General features: G+C 50.8%; 1 protein-coding gene across 1 annotated transcript in view; it reads right to left on the reverse strand.

The window, feature by feature from the left end:
* ADCY1 (adenylate cyclase 1) overlaps positions 1-21,754 on the reverse strand; it is a 145,560-nt gene continuing 123,806 nt past the window's right edge. Inside the window, exons 15-20 of the mRNA XM_005551302.5 lie at positions 15,849-15,965; positions 15,596-15,742; positions 14,777-14,875; positions 10,438-10,552; positions 8,272-8,396; positions 1-5,889 (exon numbers count right to left, since the gene is read on the reverse strand). Of these exons, the coding sequence (XP_005551359.4) occupies positions 5,587-5,889; positions 8,272-8,396; positions 10,438-10,552; positions 14,777-14,875; positions 15,596-15,742; positions 15,849-15,965 (906 nt within the window). The 3' untranslated portion in view covers positions 1-5,586. The remainder of the gene's footprint in view (positions 5,890-8,271; positions 8,397-10,437; positions 10,553-14,776; positions 14,876-15,595; positions 15,743-15,848; positions 15,966-21,754) is intronic.

Consider the following 21,754-nt stretch of genomic DNA (forward strand, 5'->3'; position numbering starts at 1 on the left):
ATGGCCTCTAGTGGAGTATCTATTTTTTAAGGTAGTGAACAGAATAAATTTTCAGGGAAATTTAAAAATACAAATATATGCATCATTTCACAATGGCATGTTGTTTAGGGAAGTCTAGCCCCAAAATGTGTGGCACACCTGAAATTGAATCTGATGTTTATGGAATGGACCACGGAGGTGACAGATATCCTCACATCCTAGTACAGGATCTGCTTTCACTAAGTGTATGAACACACAGAAGGATAAGGCAGGAAGCCCCAAGAACACGTTCCAGTGTGTGCCCCAGGGCACCCCTGGGTGAGCAGAGGGCTCCAGGCTCCCCACCGTGTCTGTCTGGGGCTGTGTTCATGGGCACTTGGCCCTGTGTGGGAAGAATGTCTACGTGCAGGAAGCAGCCGCCCTGGCTGGGGCTCTGCCCCCTGCTGCTGTCCCCCAGCCCGCCCTGTCTGCCTCCAGGGACCCCTCTGCCTTCACAGCCCTGGGAGCCCTGCATCCAGCGGCCCACGCCCGTGCTCTCTCCCAAGGGCAGGGCCTGCCCTTCAACTCCTTGCTGTCAGTTCACACAGAATCAGACACTGCAGCTTACAGACGAATCCTGTGTGGCATTCATTCCCCAATGGCAGGGCCTGACCACACTCAGATCACCCAAATCCATCTGTAGAAAACCACAACTATGAGAAGAGCCTTCCTTCTGCTGAGCCCACTGAGCCTTCTTCAAAGTCTACCCGGGGCTCCATCCTGGCCTGCCCTCCATGCCACGGGAGCAGTCCTCAGGCCCTGCCCCTGCTCCTGATGCCCCCACCCAAGGGGGCTCCTTGGCTCCAGCTCCTCCCCACAGGTTCAGTCCAGCTGGAACGCTGGTCTCAACCCACCCAGCTCAGCTTGACTTGGTGGGTGCAGTGAGGGCCAGGACTGAGAAAGGCTGAAGCAACTCTATTTCCCCTACTGCCCATTTTCGCCAACTATGGGCACCTGCCTGCAGCATCTCCTGCCTGGTACCAAAGAGCATGGAATGATTTGTGCACCGATGGTTATTTGGGGTATGTGACCCCTCTCTTGGTCACCCCCAAGCTCAATTTGAAGGCCTGAACCATCCAGTTTGACCTTCTCACACCCAGGTAAGCCTAGCATGGGGACCCCAGGCCTGAACAGGTGTCCTGTTCAGGGGGCTCTTCTACCAGGATGGTACCAGTGTTGTGGAAGGTGAATGGGGACAGCCTTCAGAGTGCCACCATTTCCTTAAAATGGCCTATCACAGGTAAGCCTTGATATGTTATCCTTTAGACTCTGCACCAACCAACTGCAGCGTACCACCGTTGGTCAGTGTGAGGCCAGTACTGAGACTCATCAATCGGAACAGATCTTGGATGGAGTGGGTGCCTTTGCCTCGTTCCTTCCTCATCCAAGCAAGGGTGTGGTGACAATGACCTGACCGGGGTTTAACGCCGGCTCTGTCTGCTCACCAGCCCTGGGGTGCTGAGCTCGGACCAGTCCGGGCAGCCCAACCCACAGGAACTGAGGTTTCAGAGCCGGGTCTTTGGGAAGGGGTGGGGGCTTTGGGAGTGGCAGCTCCCCGCCTCCCACCACCCCAAGCCAGAGAATGGGGCAAACTTGCATGCGTGGCTTATCTCTAAATTACCAATCTGCTTCAGACCAGACTCATCTCTGCAGTATAAAGTTATTGCTTCTATGACAGGTGTTCCAGAAGCCCTGGTGGCTTTAAAGTCTGAGAAACACGGGCTGCCAACTTGGGTTGCTGGGTCTGTGGGGGCGTCCTCCTGCAGGATACAGACACCCCGCAGGCGTGGACCACCCGGGCCGGCATGGTCCCTGCAAGTGACTGGAAGCATTCCAGGATTGTGTTCTACTCTACGGCGTCAGGCGTGAAAGGCATGCAAGGGTTGCGAGGGGAGCACACAGGGTCATTTCCAAAGGGCCACAGCATGGCCAAGCAGGGGCTGAGGTGGGTGTGGGGCTTGTCTTCATTTTTGGTACGAGTAAACAGGCAGCACCTGTAACTGGTGCACTATTTACAAAGCCTCTTCAATAAATAATTTAGAGAGAATCCTACCCGAATGGCTCTAACATTTGTACATGAATATTGTACATGATTAAAAATAAATAAGGCAATATAATACAGTTTTCTCACAAATAAAAAGGAAGTTGTTTTTCACCAAACCCCAAGGAACATTATGGCTAAACACAGTTCCTGAACTCCCAGGAGGTGGCTGGGGTTTGGAGTTGCTGATGATGGAGATGTTTGCCCCTGAAGTGGAGACCTTGCCAAGCCTGCCATGGGGTCCTTTCCAGAACAGTCGTGAGCCCGGAGACGGGAGCATGGTCCCCGCGATGGCCTCCTCTTGCTGCCCTAAGTGGCCACATCTTGGGCAGCTTCCAGGATGTACATGTGTGACCTCGCAGCTCTGTGGACCCCAGGCACGGCACAGTGTGGCTGGCTCTCTTCTCAGTCTCACAGGCCAAACCAAGGTGTCGCTGGACTGGGCTCCACTCACGCCTGGAGGCTCTGGGGCGAATCTGCTTCAGGCTCACTTGGGTTGTTGCCAAACTCAGCTCCTTCTGGTTGTGTGAGCGACACCCGGCTTCCTCGCTGACTGGGGCTGGGGTTGTCGAGTAGCCTCTGGTGTTGGCTCCTGGCCCCTTGTCTTTAAGCCAGCAATAATGGCACCATCTCTGTGACACTTCGAATCTTTCCTGGCTCTCCTGCCTCCCTCAGCCATTCCAAGGGGCCACCGAGCCCACCCAGATAATCCAAGTTCCCCTCCCATCCTTAGATCCCTGACTGTAATTCCACCTGCAAAGTCCCCTTTGCTGTGTAACAGCACCCGGCCCCAGGGCTTAGAACTGGGGCATGGACACCCTTAGGGTTCACACCTCTTGTCTACCCACCACCTGGATGGCCAAAGGTGGGCAGCGGCACTGGGGGCAACAGGATTGGCTGGCCAGGGGCTCTGCGCCCTTCTCAACAGCTCGTGGGTCAAGGACAGCAGCACGATGAGCCGGGGGAGCCAGGGTGGCCACACTCACCACCACCGCAACTACACCCTCATGGGCTCCCTGTGGCTCCTGTCTGAACTGACTGCTTCAAATCCGGCTGGGATAGACAGAGGAGGATGAGAAAATCCTAGTGGAAAGGGGACCATAAGGACAAACTATTTGTCCTGAAGAGGGGAAAGCACTGGAGCAGGGACAAGGCAGGGCCTGGAGGAGGGGTTGACAGCAGTGCCCCAGCCAGGTTCTCAGCCCACAGCCGGCTCAGAAGGACCCTGGGTCCTCAGGATGAGCTCAGGAGCCCTCAGGAGCCCTCGATGACAGCCTGGAGATTCCACATAAACATAAGGTCCTGTGGACGCCCTAATAGCAGCTAGAGGCCCTGCAAGCACCTCCTTCTGCCCCAGGACCTCACAGGAGCCCAGCCCCCAGCGGCACAAGATGATGCCAGAACACCAGGAACGTGAGTGGGCAGCAACATGAGGACCACCCAAGGAAAGTAAAAGGCGCCCGAGCTCTGCCTTCAAAATCTCCAGTGGGGCCATGGGCTCAGCCTACCTGTGGGGTCATGTGGCCTGGCCTGGGAGCTCCCTGTCATAGCCAGGGGAAGGTGCTGGAAAGGCATTGGTCAAAATCACTCTGCAAGAAGGTGTCTGGAGACCATCCTGCCTCTTGCACCATCACAGAGGCCACAGCCCTGACCAGAGAGAAAGAAGGGTGGACAGTACTCCCTACAACCCTGTCTAGACACCTAGTCCACACCCTAAGGACAGGCAGACGGAGGCCCCTACATGCAGCCTCTACCCACCTCCCCTGCCTAAAATCATCCACCCCGCCCACCTCTGTCTGGACTCCTGTCTCAGCTGGAAGTGCCAGGCATCACTGCACTGGCCACCCTGCAAAGCCCCCAGGGTCTAGCCTCCCCCAGCTATGGCCCAGGCACCTGCCGCCCCCACACAGCCACACAGCTGAGGCAGGGTCAGGCCCTCCCTGTGCAGGGGTCTGCCTCTGATGGTAGCAGCCAAGGATATCACCCACCTGTGCGAACAGGGATTAGCCTGCAGCAGGTCCCACACACGGGTCTACACTCCAGGGAAGGAAGTCTGGGCTTCTCTCTGCTCCTATTCTGAAAAGTCGGGGCCCTCAGGAAAGGGTTACAGCTGTTGAGGAGCAGTGAGGAGGGGGACCCCCAACCCTGCTGGCTTTGAGCAGAGGCAGGGCTCAAGCCTCATGTGCAGTCCACGGAAACCTCTCTGACCACACCTCAGAGCAGTGGGTCTTTAGATGTTCCCCTACTATGGTGCCTACCCAGAAGCTTCCCTCCCACTTCTAGCCACCTTCCTCCCTGTGACCGAGATCCAAGGTTTCTACACGCCACTGGATAGTCCCTTCCCACTGGCCCTCCTGGACCCCTGTCCCCCTCATCCTCATTTTCATCTTCACTGTGACTATTTAGACATGCATGTGGGAGGCTGTCAGACGTCAACACGATCACCTGCAGTCAATTTCCCTGCAAATTACAACAGGGACACCTGCACTCACACACATCAGCCAATTCTGAAACTTCGTCCTGGAGGGTTGGTTCTGCTGGAGAAACAGCATCTTCCATCATGGGTGTGAGGGCCGCTCATGTTCAACAGAAGTGGAGCCTCACACTGTTGTTGCTAAATGTAAAGGATCCAAGACGCCACAGGGAAGGGAAGAAATGACACCCTTCGTCTTCTCTGAACAAACACAGTGCCGGTGCAGGATGGGGAATGGCCAGGTGTTTTAGGAGCTGGAAGCCATTGGTGGAGGGGTGGAGAATGCACAGGTGCAGCAAGAAGCCGATGCTGGCCATGGTTGTGGAGAGGGGGTCACAGGGCCCCCTGAGAACTCCAGAAGACCTGCCTCTGGCTCTTAGCAAAAAACCACGCTTGAAAGCCAGCAGCCACCACTATCCATGCAGTGAGAGGCAGCTTCTCAATTCTCCCCAAACCGTCCAGTTCAAGTGTGGACAGCTCTGTACTGTGCCCGTGGTGTGAACAACCCCAGGCCTTGTGACCTTCCCAGAGAGGCCTGACTTTCCACCCTGGCTCTTGAAGCCTCTGCCCAGGGCTGGAGCCACCTGTATGTCAGGTCCCACCTAGGCAGGCTGGACAGGACCGTCTCACAGCACACTCTTGCAGAGCTCCTCGGTCGCTCTGACAGCCACACCTCAGCAGCTCTTGCTGTAACCCTGGTGGATGCTCTGAAGGTCCTGACGTTGATGCTGACCTGGCCAAACCTGAACAGGCCTTCTGGAAAGAAACAGTGCTCCTTACGCCACGGAGGGAGGGATGGAGTGACACCTCTCCAGGGAGGCCTGGAAGTGTGTGCAGTCGGGTGTCCTCCCCTCACCGAGTAACTGCTGTGCTGCATCTGCTGGGTGGTTGGTCCTCGGGCCACAGGCCACGCCTGAACAATGCTCCTCCTCCACCCTGGCCGCTGGCTCCATGCTCTGCTGGTCTGGCTGGTCCTGGTTGGAGCCACCGTGGCCTGTGTCGCCCCCGGAGCATTCCCACCCCAAGTGCACCCCAGAGGCCCACATGGGCTCCACTAAGCCTCCTTCCCAGCTGCTGCAGAGGACAGATACTGGCCTGGGGAGTGTGGAGGGAGCCCAGCCCTGACTGAGACGCCAGGCATGGGGCACACCGGGGGACGTCTGCCCTGAAGGCCAGCTCTCCCATATGGACCCATTTTCCGATCCAAGCCCAGGGACCTGATTTGGGAGCCGTTTCCATCAGTCCTGCCTTCTAGAAAGTATGTCAACATCTCGCCTTTGCCCTTGACACTGACTTTGCCTCGGCACACAAAGTGGTAGGGGCATCTTCTCAGCAGCCGGTGGACCTCCTCAGTCACCTGTTGATGGAGAGAAGGGAGCATTATTCCAGGGCAATGAGGGGGACTCCTCTGGGAAGAGACCAAAACATTCCATCCTGCATCTGTTGCTGTCCACCCTGACTGCCCAACCCTGGCACGGGGATGTGGCTTTCTCAGCTCAGCCTGGCAGCCAGGGCCCCTACTCTTGCTGAAATCGCTTGGGTCACTATGTAAAAAAGACACTGCCCTGCAAAGACAACCCAGGGGACTCAGAGGAGTCTGAGGGACCAGCCCCAGGGGAGTCTCACAGCCTGTTCCCTGGACAATAGGAGGAGGCAATGTTCAATGAGCCGGAAAGGGTGGCCCAGGGAGCGCCCAGACAGGCAGGTAGGTGGACAGGGCTTGCAGGGACCTGGCACCAGGGTCTGGATGTAAGCTTCCATGGTGGCTCCGTGTACTCCATGCCAGAGGCTGCGTGGGACACAGCTCCAGATGCTAGAACAGAGAAGAGCAGGGTTGACTCTCTGGGTTCAGGGCTCTTGGCACCTCAGCAGCCAGGGACATTTACAAGTAGGGCATACAGAATATAGGGGGCAAAAGGTACACCCCTCAGCTGGAAGGGGCAGCAAAGAGTAGAGTCCAGGGCAAAGCCTGACTTCCAACTCACTGCTGGGGGCAGTAGCGCGGTGTCGGTGGGGGTGCAAACCATACAGTTCACAGGACCCCAGCGCAGCTGCCTCTGCAACCCTGAGTCAGGGGAGGGAGGGACCAGCATATGGAGGGCAGCGGGCAAACCGTCCAGAGAAAACAGGGACATTTCTTGACAGGCTCAAAGAATTTCTGCTTCGCAAAGTTAGGAAAAAGATAAAGGGTGAGAAAATAGTTTCTACTAGATACAATCAGTCCTGTGAATAGAGGACACGATTGGTATCTCTGCGTTATGTTGGAGGTGTGATCTTGGAATTTCCTCTCCCCGCTGTCTCCCTGGCTGCTCCTCACTCTCCTACACACAGTCCCTTCAAGCCCTGGCATCTTTTGTTAAAAGAACTCAATCCATGCCAAGCCCACCTTCTAACGCCCAGAGCGGGGCAGGGTGGCCCCCGTCAGTGTGGCAGGGGAGGCAGGACAGAGGCCCTGTGAGTGCAAGGGTGACATCCTGGGCAGCCAGGAGACACCTGGCGGGGGATTGGACAGAGGTCACGAGTGAACAGTCTGTGCGTGAGGCAGGGGCAAGATAGGACAGTGGCAGGCTCAGATCTGATTTTAGAAACTTAAAAATGCAATGTTGGTTCAGGGCAGGGGCCAGGCTGGGGTGGGCAGGATGGGGCTACCATGAAGTTCTCCCCTGGCAAGTCCGGTTTTGGGGGAATCCTGCAGAAGAGTGCAGGATACAGTCATGGTAAAAAACAAAAACAAAAACAAAACAACAACAACAACAAAACCGTGTGTGTGTGTGTGTGTGTGTGTGTGTGTGTGTATACAGCACAAAGTTCTGGAGGTGGACGGTGGTGATGGCTGCACAACCATGTAAATATACTTAATGCCACTCAACTGTACACCTAGCAAAAAGATGACAAATTCTATGTATACCTTACTGTGATAAAAGAAATTTTGAAAAAGAGAATGCAGAAGTGCAGCACTGCTCCACGGAAGCCCCGTCTACGTTCTGAGCAGAAGAGGAGAGCTCCATGAATATTTTGGCCTACCTGTCCCTTAAACTGCCCCTGTGAATAGCTGCTGTCACATGCCTGGGGGCCAAGCCCTCCCTCCATGGCCCCTGGAGGCCTGCAGTTCCCAGGGAGGGTGGCTGCAGGGCTGTGTGGCCCTTCACAGGCTCCATCTTACTTGTAAGGGCTTCATTCTGGTGGTCCTCAAGACCGAATCAAGTTTCAAATTTGTTCTCAGGGAAATCCCAGAAGCCGAATGACACTCCTCCACACTGAGGAAAAGCAGAGGCTGCTGCCTTCTAAACCTTTCCATGGCTTTTAGAGGGTGTCAGCCCACCTGAGCTGCCCACAGGTTCCTCAGATGAGGTGGACACGCGTAGCACCCTCCCTTCAAACACACAAGGAAGCTCTTCCTTCCCATGGCAGCCGGTGGAGGCTGGAGTCCTGGGACGTGCAGCGTGAATGACAGCCGCCAGTCTGCTGGGACCAGAAGTGGGACCCAGTGACTCAGTGCTCCCACCGCTGCACCTGGTCACTCAGGAGCCAGCCCCCGAGACTAAATGACAAACCAGACAGCAAAATCAAGATGCCCGGGCCAGGATGCCCTCCAGAGCAGACAGACTGAAATATGCAGCTCTTTCTGCCCTGCCACGTACAGGCTGCAGACTGGGGATTCAATCCTGGCCCTCTGTGCCTCAGTTTCCTCACCTGAAGAATGGGCACCCATGCCTTGGGGGTTTCTGGGTGAACTGACCTGGATTCTGCCCTGGACCCCTGTGCTGTCCATCCGACTGGCCACGTTGACTGTGTTTCCCCAGATGTCGTACTGGGGCCTGCGAGCGCCAATCACTCCAGCCACCACGGGGCCAACATTGATGCCTAGAAAACAGCCAGCGCATGACCTGTCAGTGGGAAAAGTGTAACTCACCCCACCAGGGCCACCAAATGCACCTGATGCCGCTCCTGGTGGAGAAAAGGTTGCTCCTTTCAGGGCTTTGTTTCCTGGGGTCACCTAGCACCAGGCTCCTTCCTGAAGCATCACATACAGCACAACAGAGAGGCAGCTGCCCTGCTGCACAGGCTCCCCTGGGCAGGGTCCCCTCACGACACTGCCCACTGCACTGGGGAACAGCACTGGCTGTTCAAAACGAGTCCTGATCCTGAAGAAAAGTCCCCTCTCCTGGAATAGCAGCCTCTGTGCTGAACCCTGCTAGTGGAGCCACTCAGAAGTGTGACCTTTCAGTATCTGGGATTACAAGGTGTATCCCCAACTGCATCCTCTCTTGCAGAAAAATAGCGGCTCCGGACCTGTTCTCGGAATGTGACCTTATGGCTATTTTAGAGTATGGGTCCCAGAACTACGCAAGATGGTGCAGAATGCTCTGAAGGGAGGAGAGGGAGTACCTTCTCTTTTTGTAGCTCAGTGTCCAACTGGCCTCTGGACAGCTGCAGACCAGCTGGACAGCATTGCAACAACCCAGGCACACCCGAACTTGAGTCACTCCTTGTGCAACTTTCCGCAAAGCACTCACCCTCTCTGAGCCTGGTCTTCCTCCCCTGTAAGTAGGGCACATACCAGCCTGTGACGCCCGGCCCGTCCTCGGCAGGACAGAGAGGGACCAAGCTTGCTGTCAGCTCTCCTGTTACGCCTGCAACTGGGGCTTTCTGGCCTCGACCGAAGCCACTTCCTATCTTCCCCTTCTGTATTTGTGGACTAATTTTTCTGAGCTTGTCCTAGAAAATTCCTCCGACGTTCTGGGCAGTGGGGAGCTGGCATGCCATGGAGGAGCATGAGAGCAGGGGGCACAGTGGTGTGAGCTGGGGAAGGTGGGCATGGGAAACTCAGAGAAGAACCCCAAAGGGCCATTTCCCAGATGGCTGGAGCTGGTGGGAGTTGGCGAGCACCCTCTGCTAACCCCAGACGCCCCACCCACATAAAGAACACCAGGCTAGCACCAGCCTGATGGGCAGAAGGGCCCCGAGAGATCCTTGTCCAGCCCCACTGCATGACTAGACACTGAGGTGCAGGGCCGGGCTTGCCAGCCGGTCCTGTCATTGGAAAGTGAGGAGCAGAGTTTCCCCGATTCACCAGCAGATCGATTTCCAGGTACATCAGTAGCTCTGCTGACCAGAGCCCAGGGCCCAGCTGGCTCACTCTGCCCCTGCTCTGTGGCCAGACACCATGCCTGAAGCCGAGCTTGCTTTTCAGGACATCAGAACTCCACGTGCTCTAAGTGGATCAACCACCACCCTTCACACTCACACGTGGCTCCAAGGTTTGTTTTTAAGGCTACTGGATGTTTGAATTCTAAAACAACCACGAACCTCTAGTTTAACTGTATCCTGGACTAGTAGAATTTTTCTCGTAAACTGTCTACATCTCAAGAAAACGTGAATTTATGATTTAAAAAAAAAAAAACAAATCAAAGTTTTATAAAAGCTAGAAAGGAACTAGGGCATCCAGTGGTTTTTCCTCCTCACGACACAGGTGAGGGAAGGAGCCCGGAGAAGACACAGGGCGGCCGGAGTCCACGCAGTGGGGCTCCCGTCAAGGCCTCTTTCTGGACAGCCCATGTGGCCTCAACTATGCAGCTGTGGCTGGTGAACAGGGAAAGGGGCATTTTACTTCAGCTAAGTGTGGACTTGCAGGAGCATCTGAACGTCTCCAGGATAATCAAGATTTCTAATGTGTTTCCTGAGCCAGACGATGAATCTTCAAAGTCCTAAGTTACTTTCTGAAGCATCTCCACTTCCACCAGCAGCTTCCAGGGGCAACTCCGTACACAGGTCCCCATGCCCTCCTGGGCAGCACCACCCTCCTTCCTGTAAGACCAGGGCACCTCATCAGCTGATCCCACCCCTAGGTGGGTATAGGAAGGTGTTCCACATGGATGGACAGGATAGGTTTAGAGTCACGTACCAACTCGGAGGACAAAGTCATTGTAAGACTGGTAGTTGATTTCATCCAGAACGTCAAACATCTCAATGGCAAAGTCTGCCAGCGTGCTCAGGTGGGAGGAGATGGACTTCTTAGCCTAGATATAAACAGACAGGGTCATTACATCTGAGGGGCACTAGGCAAGAGGGAGCCAAGGACCAACCTGCAATGGCCAACAGCCGCACTCTCAGGGGCAGGCATTCTGGGTGCCTGGCTATGGGCACATTTATCATTCCATTCTACAGGGAGGAGACTAAGGGAGAGGCAAGGTATTGGCCAAGCCCCAGCTTCTGAGGGGCAGAGACAGGGCCCACCGAAGGCTGCCTGCAGGAATGGGGTGGGGCAGCCCTTTTGAGTGGGAGACCAGGTGCTCACTCTCCTGCTTGGACAGCGTTGCTAATGCCCATTGCAAATGAGCAAAACAAGGACAGAGACGCATGCCAGGGAGTAGGCAGCTTCCTTCCTTGAGATTGAGGCTATATCCTCCGGTACATGTGTGACAAGGTCCTTTCTCTTGTGAAACAGTAACAGTTGTAAAGTCTCTAACTTTTATTTTTAAAGGGAATTTTATTAGTCTTCACCATCAGGAAACTAATGCTTTTTAAAAATTAACAGATTTTATTTTTAGGGCAATTTTAGGTTTATAGGTAAGTTGAGCAGATTATACAGAATTGTCATATATCCCTTCTCCCCAGTTTCCCCTGTTGTTAACATCTTACGTAAGTGTGACACATTTGTTACAACTGATGAACCAATATTGATATATTATTAACCAAAGTACATAATTTAATTAGGGTTCACTCTTGGTATTGTCCATTCTATGCATTCTAAATGCATGACATGTATCCGCTATGACAGTATTACACACAACAGTTTCACTGCCCTGAAAATTCTCCCTGCTGTCTGTTCATCCCGCCTCTCCCCTGACCCCAGCAACCACTAATCCTCTTACTGTCTCTACCGTTTTGCCTTTTCCAGAATTTCATATAGCTGGAATCATACCGTATGTAACCTTTTCAGACTGATTTATTTTAAGTAGCCAAGTGTATTTAAGGTTTCTCCATGTCTTTTCATAACTTAATAGGTCATTTCTTCTCACTTAATAATATTCTACCTATGGATATACCAGAATTTCTTTATCCATTCACCTACTGAAGGATACCTAGTTTGCTTCCAGTTTTTATTATGAATAAAACTGTTATGAATACTCATGGACATAAGTTCTCATTTCATTTGGATATATACCAAAAGTGCAATTGCTGGATCATATGGTAACATTATGTCTAACTTTGTGAGAAACCATCCAACTCTCTCCCGCAGTGGCTGCCCTATATTGCATTCCCGCCAGCAATGAAGGAGAGTTTCCGTTGCTTCACATCCCCACCGGCATTTGTCTTGTCAGTGTTTTGGATTTCAGCCCTTCTAACAGGTATCTAGTGGTATTTTATTGTTGTTTTCCTTTGCAAATCCCTAAAAATATAAGATGCTGAGCATCCTTTCATATGCCTGTCATCTGCATCTCTTTTGGTGAGGTGCCTGTTTGAACTGTTTGCTGACTTTTTAACTGTTGGGTTTTTTTCTCTCTCTTGTTGAATTGTAATGGCTCTTTGTGTACTATAGATACAAGTCCTTTATCAGATAGGCGGTTTGCAAAGATTTTCTCCTAATCTGTGACTTGACTTTTCATTCTCTTAACAATATTTTTCATAGAGTAGGAGTTTTTAATTTTCATGAAGTCCAATTTACCAATTTTTTCTTTCATGAATCATGCTTTTGGTGTTGTATTTAAAAAGTCATTGCCAAACTGAAGGTCATCTAGATTTTTCTCCTATATTATCTTCTAAAAGTTTTGTAGCTTTGCATTTTACATTTAGGCTTATTATCGATTTTGAGTTAATTTTTGTGAGGGGTGTAAAGTCTGCATCTATATATATCTATATAAATATATATATATATTTTTTTGCATGTGGATGTCCAGTTGTTTCAGCACTGTTTGTTGAAGAGACTGTCTTTTCTCCACAGTGCCTCCGCTCCTTTGTCAAAAACCAGCTGACTATATTTCTATGGGTCTATTTCTGGGCTCTCTAGTCTGTTGCACTCATCTATTTGCCTGTTCTTTTGCCAATACCACACTGTCTTGATTACTATAGCTTTTTAAGTCTTGAAGTTGGATAGTGTCAGTCCTCCAGCTTTGTTCTTCCACTTCAATATTGTGTTGATTATTCTGCATCTTTTTACTTTCCATATAAACTTGGGATCATTTTGTCAACATCACAAAATATCATGGTGGAGTTCTGATTGGACTTGTGTTAAATCTACAGATCAAATTGGGAAGAACTGCCATCTTAACAATACTGTCTCTTCCTATGCAGGAACAGTGACTCCCCAGTTACTTAGATCTTTCATTTCTTCCATCAGAATTTTACAGTTTTACTCATATAGATCTTGTATATAGTTTGTTAGAGTTATGCCCAGTATTTCATTTTTTGGCTACTAATATAAATGGCATTTTGTTTGTAACTACAAATTCCAATTGTTCATTGCTGGCATATAGAGAAACAATGAACTTTTATATATTAACTTTATATCCTGGAACCTTACTATAATTGCTTCTTAGTTCTAAGGGAGGAGACCACCCCTCATATTGTCTTATGCCCAATTTCTGCCTCCAAAGAAGGAAGTAAAAACTAAAAGGCAGAAATAAAATCCACAAGCAGATAGTCCGGCGCCACACCCTTGGCCTAGTAGTTAAAGATCGACCCCTGACCTAATCGGTTATGTTATCTATAGATTACAGACATTGTATAGAAAAGCACTATCAAAATCCCTGGCCTGTTCTGTTCCGTTCTAATTACTGGTGCATGCAGCCCCCAGTCACGTACACCCTGCTTGCTCAATCGATCACAACCCTCTCATGCAGACCCCCTTAGAGTTGTGAGTCCTTAAAAGGGATAGGAATTGCTCACTCAGGGAGCTTGATTGTTGGAGATGTGAGTCTTGCCAAAGCTCCAGCTGAATAAAGCCCCTTCCTTCTTTAACTCGGTGTCTGAGAGGTTTTATCTGTGGCTTGTCCTGCTACAGTTCCAGGGGCTTTTTTCTGTTATTGTTGTTATTAATTCTTTTGGATTTTCTACATATACAGTCATGTCATCTGCAAGCAGATTCCTTCCCAGTCTGTATGCCTTCAATTTTCTTTCTTGTCTTACCACCTTCCAGTAAAACGTTGAATAGAAATGGTGAGAAAGGGTATTCTCACTATGTTCTCATCTTAGAAAGCATTTAGTTTCCCTCCATTAGGTATGTTAAGCTGTGGGTATTTTGCAAATTTTTAAAAATCAAACTGAGGAAGTTGTCTTCTATTGCCAGTTTACTGAGAGTTTAAAAAAAAAAAAAAAAACAGGAATGGGTGTTAGACTTAAATAATTGTTCTGCATCAATTTATATGATTATATAATTTTTCTTCTTTATCCTGTTGATTCGATGAATTTCATGAATTCATTTTGGAATACTAAAACAGCCTTGTATATCTGGAAAAAATCCAATGTGGTTTTAGTATATAATTCTTTTCATTCATTACTGAATTCAATGTGCTAATATTTGTTGGGGGGTTATACATTTATATTCATGAGAAATACTGGTCTGTAATTTTCTTTTTCTATAATGTCTTCGTCTGGGTCTGGTATTCAGGTAATGCTGGCCTACAGAACGAGTTAGAAAATGTTCCTTCTGCTTCTGTCTTCTGGAAGAGATTGTAGAGAACCGGTGTAATTTCTTCCTTAAATGTTTGGTAGAATTCACCAGTGTATGCATCTGGATCTGGTGCTTTCTGTTTCAGAAGATTATTAATTATCGGTTAATAAATCTAGATCTATTCAGAATAATTATTTGTATTTATTCACAGTTCTACTGTGGAAAAGGAGAGTGCAGGGCTGACGGGAGAAGAAGAGAGGGGGCAACTAGGGAGGAAGGTGGGGGCTGGTGGGGGAGGGACTGGGCTGCTGAGGAGGTGGGCCAGTGGGGAGGGTAATGGAGCAGAGAGGCAGGGTGAGGGTTCTTGGGGGAGGTGTCTAGCAGGGCAGTGCTGGGGCTGGAGGAAGCTCCAGTGAGCAGCCTTCTGTGCTGACTTTCCCTAGGAGATTGTGTCTGGAGAGAACCAGCCACGGAGAGAACCAGCCACAGACAAAAACAGCACTCAAGCTGCTCCCATAATCCAACACAGAGGGCAAACAAACCCCAGTGTGGAACCTACCCAGGGTCCCAAAGCAGTTTAGGGCAGGGCTGGGACCCAGTCCCCAAGCAGGCAGCCCCAAGCTATACTCACCTTGGTCCCCGAAGTAGGCGCTAGCCCCACAGCGGCCATGTAGGTGCTCCCAATGGTCTTGATCTTCTCTATGTCCTTGTAAAAGTCTTTTTCCATGAGCTTTGTTTAAAACATAAAACTGTTAAATATGACATAACATTTGAGAAAAGTTGCCGCAGCCATCAGCCACCAGGAGGAACAGCAGAGCCAGTGAACACATTCAGGAAAGCAATGTGTCTTCTTTGCTTTGGGCAGACAAGTTCTAGGACTACACTGGCAAGAAGAGGTGAGTAAGGATGGTACAGGACACGTTCCTGTCCCCAACAGGTGAGCTCGCAGCCACCAGGAGAATCGGGTCCAACGACAAGGGGTGGTGGGGCTGCCACAGTGCCTGGCTGGCTGTGGTGGGGGCCTGGAGACACCCACCTGCCTGCTCATCTGTAGACAAGGGTGCCCGCCTGCCTGCCCATCTGTAGACAAGGGCCTAGAGGTGCCCACCTGCCTGTCCATCTGTAGATGAGGCTGCCCAGCCCTGGCCACTGTAATGTCCCAGCCCTGACATTCACAACATGGAGGACAAGCACTCAGCCCCACCCGGTCGCCCTGGTCCCCCATCCTAGGGTCAAGACCCCCTTCTCTCCTGTGAGAGTTGGTCTGGATCCCAAAGGAGACAGAATGCCTGTTCTTCCTGGGATTTGCTTTCTCTCATTCCAACTACAAAGAATGTGACATATTTTGAGACACGCAGGATTTAATTAGGTGAAGGGGTACCCTGGTCACCTGTCAGTAGGATGCACCAGCACACCCATGTGGGGTCAGGATGGCGATGCAGGGCCTCACCTCGTCAAAGTCAGCAATGATCTCGTTGAGAAGCCGCAGACACTCCACCCCCATGTTGTTGCCGTCCAGCTCGATGTAGAAGTCATTAAAGTTGGGGATGGAGGCAAACATGACGCCCACCTGGGAGTAGGACTGGTAGTAGAGGTCCTGGAAGTTCAAAGGATGGGTCAGGAAGGGTGAGCCAGGCAAGCGCCGAGGGCGTGGCGGGAGTAGTGCTGGGCTAGTGCTGGCCAGGCGCAGGCTGGGTGCTCACCATGTTCCGAGGGTTGGACATGAGGAAGTGCTGGGCGACGTGGGCTGGCAGGAGGTTGAAGAGGATGCGCCTGTTGTCCAGCTTCACCTTCTCCATGTCCTCTCGCTCCTCCTCTGCCTGGGGCATCATGAGCCTCCGTTAGTCCCATCCACTCATGCTGCCTTCACTTGTCCCCACCGCACGCTTCTTTCTAAACATCCAAACTGGACTCCAGGTGTGCTGATGGTCTACACACATGCTCCTGTCCCTCCTCCCCACTGGATGCAAGACTAGATCCATGTTACTGGGTGGGGAAGATCTGCTGATGTCTGCCTAAGTCACCACCTCATCTGCCAGAATATCCAAAGGACAAACTACGGCTTCACCTCATTTCCAGGGTCTGCCCTGCCCTCCACTACTTCCTAGGGACCAGATGCTACAGCAACTCTTTCTCAGGCACATGCCCATCCACAGGCTCCACCAGCCCCCAGGCAGCTCCCAATGTGCCCTGCAGGGCACCTGTCCTAGAATGCCTCATGCCCAGGTGGGGCAGACACCTTCCTAAGGCTCCTGTTCCCTCTGGAATCTCTCTGGTCTTCACTAGAGCCCACATCCCTCTGGGCACTGAGACAAGTAGAACCCTGCAATCCAACTTCTGTAAGGAGTGAAGCTTGGGGAATATTCTAAGTATGTGTTAGAATTTATGGAGGCATCAAACTCTTGAATGTAGTAAAAACTGTGCAATGACTGCCCTTGTGGAGCGGCCCATGGCCTGGCCACTGCAAGCCATGGTTTGGAGGCCAGCTCCCCTGGTTCATGTGCCCCTAGGTGACTGGTGACCCGGCCAGCAGATGCAGCCTCACTGTGCCATGGTTTCCTTGTTGTAAAATGGGTGTAACACACCCACTTTTAGAGGGAATACTTGTAGGGTTGTATTTAACAAGGGATGAGGGGACAGCACGCCCCACAGTAAGCCTAAAGAGCACAGCTGCTTTTTGCAGTACTGATATTATCAGAGCTGAGATGGCCAAGAACATGCCACTAGACTGCACACAATGATTCCACCAGCTTCCAAGGATAGAGGTGAGGAGGCCCCGAGCCTTGAGGGCCAGGTACGAGGATGGGGGTGTGTGTGAAGCCAGGCAGGGCATGCAGGGCAAGCCTGGTGCAAGTGTGTTCTGGGAAGACAATGCCAGTGAATCAGGGTGACCCATGGAGACAGACGGCGCCAGCTGTTTCTTCCTGTCCCTCAAGGAGCGTAGACCAGATAAGGAAGAAGCAGATGAAGAAAAAAGAAACCGAGGGACCATAACCTTCCCGGTCAGACCAGAGCTGCAGTCTGGCTGCCCAGATGGGCTGGAGCCGGACTCTGCCCACGCAGCGGCTATCTGGGCATGGTGCTGACTTATGCTGGGTCATGCTCAAAGGTCAGAAACCTTCAATTTCCAGCCTCAGATGGTCTCTGGCGCTGCTTTCAACTCAAGTTCCCATCAATAATGACATTCTGGACAAACACCTCTCTATAGGACCCACATTATTAATTACGTGTTAACACATCAGGCTCCAATATACACAAAAGAAAGGTTTGTAAAGGGTGACATAAACAGAAAGTAAAGAATATTTTCTTAAATAATAGCTTTGTTTTATTTATTAGTGGCACAAAAATTTCTGCTCTCTCCAAAATACCATTGTTAACAGTAATAGTACTTTAGTGAAAACAATGTAACTGAATATGCTTTGATTAAAAACCATAATCTAAGTTTATGGCACTGTGAATAAAAAATTTGCATCTACATTCTGCTTATTTCCACATTTGGATTAATGGGCTGTCAGAGCTGCTGTCCTTCCGAAATTGTCATATATCTCTTAATCCATCCACAAATGCAAAGGTCTTTGTTGAAATTTGACTGGGAAACATCCATCTTTCCCTGTGCCACTTATTTTCATAAACCAAGCACAAATTGTATTGTTATATATTTTAACAAATGTGATGAAAATCCACTGAAATTCTCAGTCTATAAGATTTTCCCACCAGGAAACTCTATTTTTAAGAAAGAGTAGTGGGCACCACACATTATTCCTGTCAACAAAATCACGTGTCCATCCAACCTCCATATTCAGAATGTTCTCTTTATGGCAGTTTCTTTCAAAAGGCATTTCCCTTCTCAAGTGTCCTTCTGTTTCAGAAATCACTGACCAGGATGCCTCTAGTGATAGTTACATGATGCCTCAGAGAGTTCACAGCCTACAGTGCTTGTCATTTGGAAAAGAGAACAAAATAACAAACAGCATAACTTGGCAACTCCCCGTGTGCCGACATGTGCTATGAGTGACTCCCACAGTCATCCTGACAGAGTCTTCTATCTAACTAACAAGACCAGTAACCCCAGAACCTGGAATCAATAACGTGTTTCCTACAAGGGAACAGCCAAGGGAGGGTGGTCCTGTCCTCATTCCGTCTCGGAAGTGATGTCCCTGCCTCCCTCCTGCAAGTGACACAGGGCATGTGGCCAGTGTCAGGTCAGCACTGCCAGTTCATTCTTCAACATCAGGAAAGAACGTTTCTTAATTCTCAGATACAATCACTATAAGTAGACTTTCTGATGCCCTCTCCCCAAACCTCACTGAACCATCTGGTGTCCTGAGGTGCACACACCCCTCTTTGCGGGCATCCCAGGGTACACAAATACCTCCTTTTGGGAAAGTGCAAAGGGAAAGGAACTTCTCCAAGCATAGCAGCAGCTAAGACAATAGTCTTCAGCCCTCAGGTTAGAGGAACTTAGTCTCTAACTTTGGGGCTGAAATGCTTCATGTTCAGCTTCTTTGACACTTGGTTTTCCCTTAAGCAAGAGGCACTCTGTGACCCATGCCACCGGGACACAGGAAGATCAGAGCAAGCAAGTAAGAGGTGATGCACATCTCTGCATGGTGTCACTGCTCCAAGGATGGATGAATCCTTAGATTCAGGGTGGCCCGCGCTGGGCAGGCTGGGCAAGGTGCATGTGTCCAGAGTGGCCCCATAACTGTCACCAAGCGGGCAGAAACACCAGAGGGGTAGAGCTGCATGCCCTGACCCAGTGAGTCTCCCCGGAATGGATGCCAGTGGTTTCTCTCCTCCCTGCAGGGCTCTGGGGTAGAAGTCTCTAAGGCTCACCACTGACTTTCAGGGACCAAGAGGATTGTGCAGACCCAGCCCCTGAAGACCAGGGAGACCAAGGGGGGGCTTCCAGCTGGACCCTCCGTGGCCAGCCTCGACTTCACAGCCCCCCTTCTGTACTGCGGGACTGAGGAAGCTCCAGTGTCCACGGGCCTGACTCTTGGAGGACAACGATGACATGATCCTCTCGCTGAACTGCACCAGACATGTAGTGAGAAGAGGACTCGCCCTCTCTGATGAACACTACTGACACCCTCAGACCTGCGACTGCAGGGCAACCTAGCCCAACTCAGAGTGCCAGGAGTAGGCAGCAATTCTACAGCGCTGAACTCTGGAATATTTCCCACTTTTCCACTCTCCTTCCCTCCCATGTAGTTAGGTCCCTGATGTGCCCCTATCGACTACCAGCCTCCCACCTTCCCGTTCCCCAGCAGAGGTGCACGACCACCACATGTTCTCCACCTTGTCCGCGGCTCTCCCTCTGGCTGCTGGGGAGGCTGCTTTGATATCTCCCTCAAATATCAGTATTCCAAGAAGCATTTTTAGGGGTAATCTTACCTCTAAAGTAATTAATGAATCCAGTCTACCTCATCTCCTTGAGCAGTTATCTGCATTTCCTTGAACACCTCACAGAGATGGCGGACTCACTACTGTACATGTCAGCTTCATCCAGCCTCAAACTCTCAAGCCGCTGGACAACATACGTTGAATGAAAATCTCCCTCCCTGGATCTTCTGTCCAGAGGCCCTGGTTCTGTCCTCAGTGTGCTCCAGAGACCAGCTGTACCAGGATGGGAGGACTGAAAAGGCCTCACCTTACGTCCTACTTTCAGTTTCTTTGGTCACTCCTCTTACTGGTGACTGGTCTGAAGGTCCCTCTCTGCCTGGATGTCCAGGCAAGCTGGGCTGTGGCTAAGGCCTCTCCTAGGCAGGGCACTGGGCAAGGCTTTAGCCAAATGTAGGGCTCCCAGCAAACTCCCCAGGCCTCTCACCATGAGCTGGTATTCAACCGGCTGTCCCTGCTCTGTGCTCAAAAGACTGTACTTTAAACACAGAATGACCGTTGTTTTATTTTGTGCAGTTTTTTTCTATCAATTCAGCGGCTGCAGTGAGCACAGAACCTGAGCCTACCAAGGTCCCTCTAGGGCCAGCTCCTAGCTCTGTGTTCTCAAACCGTAGGACCATGGTCATGCACGAAAATGACCAGCTTGATGGGAGGATGAGGCATGGAGAGAGGTCTCAGCTCCCACTGAGCTTTGTGCGGCCACCTCAGGGACCACATATCATGAACACATGTCTGCTTCTCACTAATTATTTTTCCAGCCAGCGCACAGACTTTACAAGCACTGTTTACAGCATGGGGCAGGCTGAGTGTGGTGCAGGTGTTCTTAAGCTGAACACCAGGGCCTCCAAGCCAGCGTCCTTGTTCACCCAGCACCCAGTTCAGCACTTCAGACCCACCAAGTCCTGCCAATGCCATCCCCTAACCCCAGGCCTCTTATGCAGGCCCCTGCTGCCTGCTGCTCCAATCAGCTCCACTTCCCTTTTAGCATAGAACAGATGAAAAGCTCTTTTTAGATCAAAAATGCATTTCATTAAGGCTTCATGATGAGAAATGTGATTTACATTATTCTACTACATTAAAGAGAAATCTCAATTTTAAATTTGAACAATTAAATGGATTAAAAATGTTATCCCTGACTCTAATTAGAAAATGAGAGAATAAACCTTCAAATGCTGTAGTTACAATGTGTGGATGCAGGTATGCACATGGACATGTTCACCCTGCCCTGGGAAGTCCATGAGTGGTGTGTGTGTGTGTGTGTATGTGTGTCTGTAAAGTATGTGTGTTTGTGTGTGCATGCCCACATGCATGTGTGGTTTCTATAAAATACTTAGCATCTTGTTGCATTTCTCTTTCCAAGAAATAAAAAGGCAGACCACAGCCCTCATGATGTGTTTGTCCCATTCATGGCCCCGTGGTGTAAATGAGGCTGTGGTGATGTCATAGCTGGGGGAATTGGAGTTCACGAGCTGCATGGCAAATCAGCTCTAATATACCAGGACTATCCAACATCCACCCCCTACAGAAATGCTGAAGCCGGCGGTGGTGAATGCAGAGGCTGGCTCTGTTTCTGACAATGAAGTCTTTACTCCTAATGAGCTTCTGAGCTGAAAGTCTTGCTGTGCTGAAATGCTTGGTAGTTCTTCATTTCTTAGGATGAGTCAACATAGTAGTTAAAGGCAGGGCTGTGTCCAGTGTTTCAGACAGGAAGCAAGATGGGTATGCCACTTTAAAAGGTAAAGAGGGCCAGGCGCAGTGGCTCCCGCCTGTAATCCCAGCATTTTGGGAGGCTGAGGTGGGTGGATCCCCTAAGGTCAGGAGTTCGAGACCAGCCTGATCAACATGGAGAAATCCCATCTCTACTAAAAATACAAAATTAGCCAGGCGTGGTGGCACACACCTGTAATCCCAGCTATTTGGGAGGCTGAGGCAGGAGAATCACTTGAACCCGGGAGGGAGAGGTTGCGGTGAGCCAAGATTGCGCCATTGCACTCCAGCCTGGGCGACAAGAGCAAAATTCCGTCTCAAAAAAAAAAAAAGGTAAAGAGAGCTCGCGCTAACAGTGAAGCTATGAGGCTGCAGTGGGCACAGCTGGTCCTGCTCCTGGGAGATCTGCTCTCAGTGATCCACGAGGTCCACCCTCACTGTACACAGAGGGAACCAAGGCTGGGAAGACAGCATCCAGCCTCCATAAGCAGAAGACACA

Source organism: Macaca fascicularis, chromosome 3 (assembly GCF_037993035.2).
Source record: "Macaca fascicularis isolate 582-1 chromosome 3, T2T-MFA8v1.1".
NCBI classification, from domain to species: Eukaryota; Metazoa; Chordata; class Mammalia; order Primates; family Cercopithecidae; genus Macaca; species Macaca fascicularis.